Below are 13,129 nucleotides of genomic sequence, written 5' to 3' on the forward strand. Positions count from 1 at the left end.
ATTTCCCCCTCTTGTATCTCCGTAGTTCCACAAATTCACTGCCCTCTGGTTGGGATCCGATATCCTTTCCAAGTGACTGGTTCCACCACATATGGCTGTAAGTTCCAGGTAATTACCACTCAGGTACAGCACAGGATGAGGCCATTCAGCCCAACTGTCCTCTTAGAGTCATACAGCACAGAAGCAGGCCCTTTGGCCCAGCTGGTCCATGCTGATCTGAGCTAGTCCCATTTGCCTGTGTTTGGCCCACATCCCTCTAAACCTTTCCTATCCGTGGACCTGTCCAAGTGCCTTTTAAATGTTGTTAATGTACCTGCCTCAACCACTCCCTCTGGCAGCTGATTCCACATACATAGCACCCTCTGTGTAAAAAGTTGCTCCTCAAGTTCCTATTAAATCTTTCCCCTCTCACCTTAAACCTATGCCCTCTAGTTCTTGATTCCCCAAGCCTGGGAAAAAGACAGTGCATTCACCCTATCTATACCCCACATGATCTAATACACCTCTTTAAGTTCACCTGTCAATCTCCTACGCTCCAAGGAATAAAGTCCTAGCTTGCCCAACCTCTCCCTATAATTCAGGCCCTCAAGTCCTGGCAACATTCTCATAAATCTTCTTTGGTTAGAAAGGTTCTTCCTAAACCATAGAACCATAGAACCATAGAACCATACAGCACAAAACAGGCCCTTCGGCCCACCGTGTCGTGCCGTCCATCAGACCACCCTCACACTACCTAACCCCTTCCTCCCGCATATCCCTCTATCTCATGTTCCTCCATATGCCTATCCAACGAGCTCTTGAACCTGTTCAATGTATCTGCCTCCACCACCACCTCAGGCAGTGCATTCCATGCACCAACCACTCTCTGGGTGAAAAACCTCCCTCTGACATCTCCCCTGAACCTCCCACCCATAACCTTAAAGCCATGACCTCTCGTCTTGAGCATTGGTGCCCTGGGAAGGAGGCGCTGACTGTCTACTCTATCTATTCCTCTCAATATTTTATATACCTCTATCATGTCTCCTCTCATCCTCCTCCTTTCCGGTGAATAAAGCCCTAGCACCTTAAGCCTCTCCTCATATTCAATACCCTCCAATCCAGGCAGCATCCTGGTAAATCTCCTCTGCACCCTCTCCAATGCCTCCACATCCTTCCTATAATGAGGCGACCAGAACTGAACACAGTACTCTAAATGTGGCCTAACTAGAGTTTTGTAAAGCTGCATCATAACCTCGCGGCTCTTAAACTCAATCCCGCGACTTATGAAAGCCAACATCCCATTGGCCTTCTTAACTGCTCTTTCCACCTGTGAGGCAACTTTCAACGAACTGTGAATATGAACCCCCAGATCCCTCTGCTCCTCCAAACTGCCAAGTACCTTGCCATTTACCCTGTACTCTGCCCTGGAGTTTGTCCTTCCAAAGTGTACCACCTCACACTTCTCCGGATTGAACTCCATCTGCCACTTCTCAGCCCAGCTCTGCATCCTATCAATATCCCTCTGTAAGCCCCGACAGCCCTCCACACTATCCACAACACCGCCTATCTTAGTGTCGTCCGCAAACTTACTAACCCAGCCCTCCACCCCCTCATCTAAGTCATCTATAAATATCACAAAAAGTAGAGGTCCCAGAACCGATCCCTGCGGGACACCACTAGTCACTGCCCTCCAATCCGAGGGCACTCCTTCCACCACAACCCTCTGCTTTCTACATGCAAGCCAATTCCTAATCCACACAGCCAAGCTTCCCTGGATGCCTTGGCCTCTGACCTTCTGAAGAAGCCTACCATGAGGAACCTTATCAAACGCCTTACTAAAATCCATGTAAACCACATCCACCGCACTGCCCTCATCAACCTTCCTGGTCACCTCCTCAAAGAACTCTATCAGACTTGTGAGGCAAGATCTTCCCTTCACAAAGCCATGCTGCCTGTCCCTAATCAGTCCATGATTCTCTAGGTGTTCATAAATCCTATCCCTTAGAATCCTTTCTAACAGCTTACCCACCACAGACGTGAGACTCACCGGTCTATAATTCCCTGGCCTATCCCTATTACCTTTTTTGAACAAGGGGACAACATTCGCAACCCTCCAATCCTCCGGCACCACCCCCGTAGACAACGAGGACTCAAAGATCCTTACCAGCGGTTCAGCAATCTCCTCCCTCGCCTCTTGAAGCAGCCTGGGGAAAATCCCGTCAGGCCCCGGAGATTTATTTGTCTTAATATTATTTAACAACTTCAACACATCCTCTCTCTTGATATCAACAACCTCAAGAACATTACCCCTACCAGCACTCCCTTCTGCATCATCAAGACCCCTCTCCCTGGTGAATACCGAAGAGAAGTACTCATTCAGAACTTCTCCCACTTCCGCCGCCTCCAGGCAAATTCTCCCACTTTTGTCCTTAATCGGACCTACCTTCACCCTAACCATCCTCCTACCCTTCACGTACTTGAAAAAGGCCTTGGGATTTTCCTTAACCCTACTAGCCAAAGCCTTTTCATGTCCCCTTCTAGCTCTCCTCAGCCCTTTCTTAAGTTCCTTCCTCGCTACCTTATATTCCTCACGGGCCCTGTCTGAACCTTGCTGCTTATACCTCACGTATGTTACCTTCTTCTCCCTAACAAGTCGTTCCACCTATCTCGTCACCCACGGTTCCTTCACCACGCCATTCCTTCTCTGCCTCACCAGGACATATTTATCCCTAACATCCTGCATAAGATCCCTGAATATTGACCACATCCCCATGGTACATTTTCCTTCAAAAAGGACATCCCAATTTACACTCCCAAGTTCTCTCCTTATAGCCTCGTAGTTAGCCCTTCCCCAATTGAAAAACCTCTTGTCCTCTCTGCACCTGTCCCTGTCCATGACAATTTTAAAGATTATGGAGCAGTGGTCACTGTCCCCCAAATGCTCACCCACCAATAGATCCTTCACCTGTCCCGGTTCATTTCCTAAAACTAGATCTAACATGGCATTCCCTCTAGTTGGCCCATCAACATACTGCGTCAGGAATCCCTCCTGGACACATTTAACAAATTCTGTCCCATCTAAACCTTTGGCACTAAGCAGGTTCCAGTCTATATTTGGGAAGTTGAAGTCTCCCATTATAACAACCCTGTTATTTCTGCTTCTCTCCAAACACTGCCTGCCAATCTGCTCCTCTATATCTCTACTGCTACCGGGGGGCCTATAGAATACTCCTAGTAGAGTAACTGCTCCTTTCTTGTTCCTTAACTCCACCCATACGGACTCTAGAGATGATCCTTCTACAACATCCATCTTTTCCACAGCCGTAACAGTGTCCCTGACCAGTATCGCCACCCCTCCACCTCTTCTCCCCCCTTCCCTATCCCTCTTAAAATATCGAAAACCAGGAATATTCAATATCCACTCCTCTCCTGACGTCAGCCACGTCTCAGTAATAGCCACGATATCATAGTCCCCCATACTTATCCAAGCCCTCAGTTCATCCCCCTTATTCCTGATACTTCTTGCATTTAAGTAAACACACTTCAGTCCACCTACCTTACTACTTTTACAGCCTGTATTCTGCTTCTCCTTCCCCAAAGCCTCTCTGCCTGTTTGATCTAACTTTTCCCCATCCCCTTCTTCCTCTGACCTACTCCTCCGGTTCCCTTCCCCCTCACAAACTAGTTTAAACCCTCCCGAACCACCCTAGCAAATCTCGCCGCAAGGATATTGGCCCCCTTCTGGTTCGGGTGTAACCCGTCCTCTCTGTACAGGTCCCACCTTCCCGAGAAGAGATCCCAATGATCCAGAAATCTAAAACCCTCCCTCCTGCACCAACTTCTCAGCCACACATTTATCTGCCACCTCCTTCTATTCCTACCTTCATTATCACGTGGCACTGGCAGCAATCCCGAGATTGCTACCCTTGAGGTCCTGTTCCTCAATTTTCTGCCTAGCTCCCTGAACTCACTCTTCAGGACCTCATCCCCCTTCCTACCTATGTCATTGGTGCCAATATGGACCACAACTTCTGGCTGCTCTCCCTCCCACTCAAGAATTCTGTGGACCCGATCAGTGACATCCCGGACCCTGGTACCTGGGAGGCAACATACCATCCGGGATTCATGCTCACTGCCACAGAACCTCCTGTCTGTTTCCCTGACTATCGAGTCCCCTATCACTACCGCATGTCTCTTTCCCACCCTTCCCTTCTGAGCAGCAGTACCAGTCCCAGTGCCCAGAGACCTGGTAACTGCAGCTAGGCCCCTGCAGGTCATCCCGCTCAACAGCTTCCAAGGTAGAAAACTTGTTACTGAGGGGAACAGCCTCCGGGGCTCTCTGTCCTGTCTGCCTGCCTGACTTCTTCTTCCTCTTCCCTCCCCTGACCGTCACCATTCTATCTGCCTCCTGAACCTCAGATGTACCTACCCTAAGGGGGGTGACTGTCACCTGATGCACCGTGTCTACATAACTCTCTCCCTCCCTTATGCTGCGCAGTGTTTGTAGCTGCGACTCCAGCTCATCAACTCTGAGCCGAAGTTCGTCCAGCCTCAAGCACTTACTGCAGATGTGGCCATCTTGGACAGCAACAAGGTCCACGAGTTCCCACATCAAACAGCTGCAGCACACCACCATGTCCTCCATCTGACTACCTTTCTTTTTTTCCCTAGTTAGTCCCACCTACAAATCTATAATGACCAAAAGCTAAACCTTGCCTTTACCTACTTACCAGCTACTTACCCTCCTTGCCCCTTCACGCCGAAGCCCCTTGAGCCAAAGCCCAGAACACTCTGCTGCCACTCACTCCACTGCCCACTCCGACGCTGCCCGCTCTCTAGGCTGTTTGCTTTTTAAGCTGCCCGCGCCGCGCCTGCGCAGTCCAGCCCCCACTCGACTACTTAAAAAACTTATTAAAAAATCTAAACCTTACACTAAAAACCCTAACAAAAACTAACCCTTACACCCAAAAACCCTAATAAAAGTGATAAACAGAGAAAACATTTCCACATAACTCTTACCCAAAACCTTAAATCTGTCCTGATAAAATACACTAACGCAAATAATTTTTCTTAGTCTACCTTTTCTAAGAGTATCATAATTTTGTACAACTCTATTGAATCTCCCCTCAACTCTATCTGTCATTGCTTCGTTTTTTTCCCAAATGTTTAAGGTAATTGTTACCTTGACAACACTGTCTCTGCTCCATCACAGACATTCCCTCTTTCTCCATCCTTTCCCTCCCTGCAACCTAAAACCTACGTTTTGCAAGCCGTTCTCTTAAGCACCTCATCCATATCTTTCTCTGCACCTTTGTTAGCCATGAAGACTGGAGGATAGCTAATGTTGTCCCCTTGTTCCAAAGCGCAGTAGGCATAAGTGTGGGAACCACAGGCCGGTGAACCTTACATCAGTGGTAGGGAAGTTGGTGAAACTTCAGAGGAACAGGATTTATGTTCACCTGGAAAGATGGGGACTGATTAGGAGGAGTCAGCACGGTTTTCTGCAAGGAGATCATGCCTCACAAATTTTTTTGAGTTTTTTAAGGAGGTAGCTAAGAAAATTGATGAAGGCAGTGGGGGCAGAAGCAGTTTACATGGACTGTAGTAAGGCTTTTGACAAAGTCCCGCATGGTAGGTTGGTCCGGAAGGTTAAGGCACAAGGGGTCTGAGGTGTGGTGGCAAACTGGATCCAAAACTGGTTTGGTGATTGGGAGGAAAGGGTAGTGGTAGATGGGTATTTTTCAGCTTGGACGTCTGTAACAAGTGGTGTACCACAGGGATCTGTGCTGAGACTTTTGCTGTTTGTAATATATATGGACGTGACGTAGCTGAGGATGTAGATTCTATGATACTGTGAGTAAGTTTGCAGATGACACAAAGAGTGGTGGAGCTGTAAGTAGTGAAGAAACTTGTCAAAGGATGCAGCGGGACAGAGATCAGCTGGGAACATGGGTGGAACGGTGTCAGATGGAGTTGAATCCAGACAAGTGTGTGGTAATGCACTTTGGGAAGTCAAGTTTGGTAGGACATATAAATGGCAGGGACCTTCGGAGTGTTGATGTACAGAGGGATGTTGGGGTGCAGGTCCATAGCTCCCCGAAGGTGGCTACACAGGTGGATAGGGTGGTGGAGGAGGTACTTGGCATGCTTGCCTTCTTAGGCCGAGGCATTGAGTATAAGAGTTGGGATGTCATGTTGCAGCTGTACGAGACATTGGTCAGGCCACACTTGGGATATTGTGTACCGTTCTGGTCACCACACGAGAGGAAGGATGTGGCAGCAATAGAGAGGATGCAGGAGAGATTCACCAGGGTGTTGCCTGGAATGGAGGGCTGTGGTTATACAGAGAGATTGGACAGGCTGTGTTTATTCTCACTGGAATATTGAGGCTGAGGGCTGATCTTATAGAGGATTATAAAATTATGAGGGTCATTGATAGGGGAGATAAACAGAGTCTTTTTTTCCCAGGGCAGGGGAGTCTAGAACTAAAGGGCACAGGTCTAAGTGAGGGGGTACAAATATAAAGGAGATGTGAGGGGTAAGTTTTTCACACAGAAGGTGCTGGGTGTGTGGAACAAGCTGCCGGAGGGGGTGGTGGAGGCAGGTACAATTGCAATGTTTATGAGGCATTAGAACAAGTACGTTGATAGGAAAGGTGGAGAGGGGATATGGGTCTAATGCAGACAAATGGGATTTGTGTAGATAGGCGTCACAGTTGGCATGGGCAGGGTGGGGGTGAAGGGACCCAACTCTGTTCTGTATGGTCTAGGGAGGACTGGACAATTCTGACAATCCCGGCCACTTTCTCCATCCCAACTTCCCTTAGCAATCTGAGCTGAAAGCCATCCATACCAAGCTTTTCCAGTACATCTTGTACCTTAATTTACACTACCTCACCTTCAACTGATATCTTGTCGTCACCCTTTTCCTTAGTAAACATCCATGAAAAGCACTCGTTAAGGTTTCTAGACTTGTCTTCCACCTTATCATCCATCATCATCCTGACTGGACCCACTCCACCCCTTACTGCCGACTTTCTATCAGGATGCTGATAAAATTATTTTTTATTCCCCTTTTATCTTCACTGCCATTCTCTTCACATTGTGTATTGTTTTACCCTGTACCACCTCAATGCACTGTGTAATGAATTGATCTGTACGATCGGTATGCAAGACAAGTTTTTCGCCGTACATCGGTACAAGTGACAATAATGAACCAATTCCGATTCCGATGAAGGCTCATTGCCAGATTTACCTTCAGCCTCACTTCTCTGTCCAATGTTGCGCTGAACTTGATTCTCACTTGAAGAATTCACCTGAGATTCACGTTACACCACCTCTGTTTGTTTCAGCATTTCGTTTATCTCTCTCACTCTGTAAGGACTTGTCCTTGCACCTGAAAGATTTTGCATAACCCCATAATAAAGTCAACATCCTGGTGAACCTTCTCTGCACTTCCTCCAGCGCGATCACATCCTTCCTATAGTGTGGTGACCAGAACTGCACACAGTACTCCAAGTGTGGTCTAACCAGTGCTTTGTAAAGTTGAAACCTGAAGTCCCAACTGTCTTCTCCACCTTCTCCGCCACCTGGAGTAACTTATTTCTCTCTGTCTCAGTTCTGGTGAAAGGTCTTGGACATGAAACGTTAACTGTTTCTCTTTCCACCTTTGCTGCCTGACCTGCTGAGCTTTTCCCCCAAAATTTTCATTCTTATTTCAGATGTCCAGTGTCTGCAGGTTTTTTTTTAATGTTCATTTAGTTCTGATTTAGAATGTCCTTCTTGATCACTAAACTAAATCTTATACAATGACCACTTTTACCCAAATGTTCCTGGTCCAATTGATCCAGCATTACCTTCTTCCTGGTTAGACTGAGATCCCACTAGTCAGGAGAGTTCTCCAGAATCGGAATCAGAATCAGATTTATTATCACTGACTTATATGATGTGAAATTTGTTATTTTGCAGCAGCAGTACAGTGCAAAGACATAAAATTACTGTAAATTACAAAAATAAATAAAAAGAAACATAGAAAACCTAAAGCACAATACAGGCCCTTCAGCCCACAAAGCTGTGCCGAACATGTCCCTACCTTAGAAATTACTAGGCTTACCCATAGCCCTCTATTTTTCTAAGCTCCCTGTACCTATCCAAAAGTCTCTTAAAGGACCCTATCGTATCTGCCTCCACCACCGTTGCCGGCAGCCCATTCCACACACTCACCACTCTCTGAGTAAAAAACTTACCCCTGACATCTCCTCTGTACCTACTCCCCAGCACCTTAAACCTGTGTCCTCTTGTGGCAACCATTTCAACCCTGGGAAAAAGCCTCTGACTTAGTAAAAAAATAGTACAAAAAAAGGAATAACGAGGTAGTGTTCATGGGTTCATGGAATGTTCAGAAATCTGATGGTGGAGGGGAAGAAGCTGTTCCTGAATCATTGAGTGTGGATCTTCAGGCTCCTGTACCTCCTCCCTGATGGTAGTAATGAGAAGAGGGAGTGTTCTGGTGAGGGTCCTTAGTGATGGATGCCGCCTTCTTGAGGCACCGCCTCTTGAAGATGTCCTCGATGTTGGGGAGGGTTGTGTCCGTGATGGAGCTGGCTGAGTCTACAACCCTCTGCAGCCTCTTGTGATCCTGCGCATTGGAGCCTCCATACCAGGCTGTGATGCAACCAGTCAGAATGCTCTCCACTGTACATCTGTGGAAATTTTTAAGAGTCTTTGGTCACGTACCAAATCTCCTCAAACTCCTGATGAAGTAGAGCCGCTGGCATGCCTTCTTCATGACTGCATCAACGTGTTGGGCCCAGGATAGATCCTCGGAGATGTTGACACCCAGGAACTTGAAGCTACTCACCCTTTCCACAGCTGACCCCTCAATGAGGACTGGTGTATGTTTCTCGATTTCCCCTCCCTGAAGTCCACAATCAATTCGTCGGTCTTGTTGACATTGAGTGTGAGGTTGTTGTTGTGACACCACTCAACCAGCCGATCCACCTCACACCTGTATGCCTCCTCACCGCCATCTGAATGCACTGAGAAATTTCTCCACCTTTCCCTTTACTTCAACGTTATCCCAATCCATACCATGTAATTAAGGCCACAGTTCCGGTGCATCCCTTAACTTTCCCGTAGATATGCTCTTCTCTCTCTCTGTCTCTCAGTACTTGGAAGCCCCCAGTTTTTCGATCACACTGATTTTGCTTCATAGCTCTAACCAAATGGATTCCAACGTTGCTCTATCAAGGACATCCTCTCCTTCCAACATCTCTAATCAGTATTATCATACCACCTCCCTTCTTTCCTTGCCCGTCGTTCCAAGATACTTAGCACCAGTCCACTGTTTTTAAGTAATCATCTTATTCCTAATTGACCTCACTTCTTCACTCCAATCCTTCTACCAATGAACATAATTCTTGTCTGCTAGTTACTGAATTCTGCTCAGGGGAAAAGGTGCTTTCTGCGTACCCTGTTTTGGTCTCTCTTGTTTCCAAACACCTCAGTCCTGAAAAATAACAAAAAAAAAGCAGCAGTTGCTGGAAATGTGAAATGAAAAACAGAAAATTCTAGCAATACTCAGCAGGTCAGGCAGCATCTGTGGAGAGAGAAACAGAGTCAATGTTTCAGATCAGACACTCTCAGCAAGCCAGGCAGCATCTATGGAGAGAGAATATTTCAGACTGAAGACCTTTCATCAAAACCAATCTCCACAGAAAACAACAACAATCCAGACAGCCTCTCCTCATAGCTAGAGCTATTGCCCTTCAGTAATGTGGTGACCAGAACCATACACATATTCTGGATGTGGGCTGGCTAATGCTTTATACAGTTTTAGCGTCAGTTCCCCCCAACCCCCGCCTTGCATTCTATGTCTTGGCCATAAAGGTAAGTACCTCTAAACCTTCTTAACCACTGTCTCCCTTTCCAGTTTCCTTCAGGGACTGTGCACAAACTCTCCCAGATCCCTCTGTTCCTCCACACCTCAGAGAAGTTCCAGGCAAGGTTAAGGTAGTCGAGTCAACCCAGTTGCTCTCCACAGCTTCTCAAGGGGAGGTCGGGGTTGGCAATAAATCCTGGCTTTTGTCAGTGACCTCCATGTCATGAGAACACACATATAAAGACTGCTTCCCTACCCCACCAGATCGGACTGCCCCATTTCCCTATCTCAAAGACTCAGTTGGGTTTTTAAGCAGCAGTCCATCAGCCTCGTGATCACATTTCCTGACCACCAACTTCCTTGCTCCCAGGTTCATTTTACAAACAGATTTCTAACTCCCTGAATGTGAACGTGAATGTTTATCCTCCAGTTTATTGGTCCAGGAACTGTTTCCAGTTTGCTGTGTACCGCTTGATGAACAGACAGCTCTGTCTCCTGCAGGACAGTTGGACACAGTTGATGTCAAGTGAAACCAAGCATACTGGGTTGCAAAAATGTGCCTTGGGACGAGGTGTTAAGTGCAGAAGTCAGTAAAGGCTGCATGTTATAGCCTGTCTCCAAAACTTGGTTACATAGAACATAGAACAGTACAGCACAGAACAGGCCCTTCAGCCCACAATGTTGTGCCGACATAGCTAATCCCTCCTACCTACAGAATGCCCAGATCCCTCCATTTTCCTCTCATTCATGTGCCCATCTAAGCCCCTCTTAAAAGCCCCCCTATCAGGCAATGCATTCCAGGCATCCACCAGTCTCTAAGTAAAAAACTTGTCCCTCACATCTCTTCTGAACCTACCCCCTCTCACGTTAAATGAATGCCCTCTAGTGTTGGATCACTCAATAATGGGAAAAAAGATATTGCTTGTCCACCCTATCCATGTCCCTCATAATTTTATACACCTCCAACAGATCACCCCTCAGCCTCCACCACTCCAGAGAAAAGAGACCAAGTTTGTCCAGCCTCTCCTGATAACACATGCCCTCTAATCCAGGCAGCATCCTGGTAAACCTCCTCTGTACCCCCTCTAAAGCCTCGACATCCTTCCTATAGTGAGGTGACCAGAAATGCATGCAATATTCTAAATGTGGCCTATCCAGAGTTCTATCCAACATCATAACTTCTTGACTCCTGTACTCAATACCTCGATTAATGAAAACAAGCATTCCATAAACCTTCTTAACAAGCCCACTTTCAATGAGTCATGGACTTGCACCCCAAGGTCTGTCTGCTCTTCAACACTGTTAAGGGTCTTGCCCTTTAGAGTATACTGCCTCTTAAAATTAGTCCTACCAAGATGCAACACTTCATATTTATCCGGGTTAAACTCCATTTATCCGGGTTATCTGGGATGCGTTGAACTTTGGAAATGAGAAGGCAGAACTACCACTGTATTCTGTGTGGTGACAGTGGATGAATTTCTACTCCATTGCATCTTACTCATTGCTCTCATTTACTCACTGACAGCACATACTGAGCTGGAGGACGTCTCCACTGCCACCAGGGATGGAGGGTCTATGGACTGGTGCTTGGGGTTCCCTGCCTGCCTAACAGTGCGGCTGTCTCCCTATCCTCCGTCACATTCATCTTTACCAGATTCCCTCTCAGCACCACTCTGTCGTGACCACTGGCACCTCCCCTCAGCCAAAGGAGAGTCTTTTTCCCAGGGTGGAAATTCAAGTATGAGAGGGCGCAGAAGAGGTTCACCAGGATGCAGCCTGGATTAGAGGGCAGGTGCTATAGGGAGAGGTTGGATGAACTTGGGTTGTTTTCTCTGGAGCGGCAGAGGCTGAGGTGAGGCCCGCTGGAAGTTTATAAGATTATGAGAGGCAGAGATAGGGTAGACAGCTGGTATCTTTTCCCCAGGTTTGAAATATCTAATACAACAGGGCATGCATTTAAGGTGAGAGGGGGTAAGTTCAAAGGAGGTGTGTGGGACAAGTTTTTTTACGCAGAGAGTGGTGGGTGCCTGGAATGCACTGCCAGGGGTGGGGGTGGAGGCAGATACGATAGAGGTGTTTAAGAGGCTCTTAGACAGGCACATGAATGTGCAGAGTATGGAGGGATATGGACATTGTGTGGGCAGAAGGGGTGAGTTTAATTGGCTTTTAATTACTAATTTAATTAGTTCAGCACAACATTATGGGCTGAAGGGCCTGTTCCTGTGCTGTACTTTTCTGTTCTAGAGAGCATAGATTTAAGGTGAGAGGGGGGAAAGTTTAAAGACGATGTGTGAAGCAAGTTTTTTTACACAGAGAGTGGTAGATGCCTTGAAGGCGCTGTCGTTGGAGGTAGTGGAAGCAGATATGTTTGAGAGGCATGTAGACAAGCACATGGACAGGCAGGGAATGGAGGGATGCGGACCACGTGCAGGCAGGTGGGATTAGTTAGATTGGCATCATGGTCGGTGCGGACACAATGGGCCGAAGGGCCTGTTCCTGTGCTGTACTGTTCTATGTTCAATGTTCAATGTTCTGTGTTCTGTGTTCTAACTTGTCCACTTACCACCCTCTCTCACTCTGCATCACCCACCTATTAGAAGAGGCTCTCTGCCCTCTTTGACAACCCTCCTCCCTCCGTTTGTTCCCTTCTCTCCTCCCCCCACACATAGTCCCTTAAAAACTGTTGCTTATTTAACCCTCTACGTCCTTGGTGAACGATGCTGTTAACCTGAATGTTTCCAGCACCTTTACCTTGACTATAACAAACAATGGTCAGGGAGCAATGAAAAGTCCTTGTGTGGTGAAGGCAAAGTTGTACAGGAGGACTGAATATGTACAATTTTTATTGCAGAATTAAAAGGACACAGCAGATCGATTTTACCAGGTATGTTAAGCTATTAATTTGCTCATGAATTTAGAATTGCTTTCCTAAAACCCTCCACCTCTCTCTCTCTCTCTCTCTCCTCCTCGATTTTCTGTAAAAGCTGCTCTTCTCTTGGGCTGACCTGTCCTAATATCTACTTTTATGGATTAGTGTCAAATTTTCCCCGATGTTTCTGCTGGGGAGAGACTTGGGACAGTGTTCCCACACCAGGGGAGATACTTTGTCATGATCTATTCTACCTTCCCCCTAAATCAATTTGAGCACTCAATCAGCTCACTATTCAATGAGTTTAGAACTGGAAGACCAATCAAACTCACATGATTCTTGCATTTGATCCTTAGAACTGCGCATTTTTTAATTTATTGATTTTCCTGGAATCTGGGCATC

General features: G+C 46.9%; 1 protein-coding gene across 2 annotated transcripts in view; it reads left to right on the plus strand.

The window, feature by feature from the left end:
• LOC127577916 (ovochymase-2-like) overlaps positions 1–13,129 on the plus strand; it is a 39,898-nt gene that overhangs the window by 20,784 nt on the left and 5,985 nt on the right. For both annotated transcript variants that reach the window (XM_052029592.1, XM_052029593.1), the window contains exon 8: positions 12,710–12,742. In XM_052029592.1, the coding sequence (XP_051885552.1) occupies positions 12,710–12,742 (33 nt within the window). The remainder of the gene's footprint in view (positions 1–12,709; positions 12,743–13,129) is intronic.

Source organism: Pristis pectinata, chromosome 14 (genome assembly GCF_009764475.1).
Source record: "Pristis pectinata isolate sPriPec2 chromosome 14, sPriPec2.1.pri, whole genome shotgun sequence".
Classification (NCBI taxonomy): Eukaryota; Metazoa; Chordata; class Chondrichthyes; order Rhinopristiformes; family Pristidae; genus Pristis; species Pristis pectinata.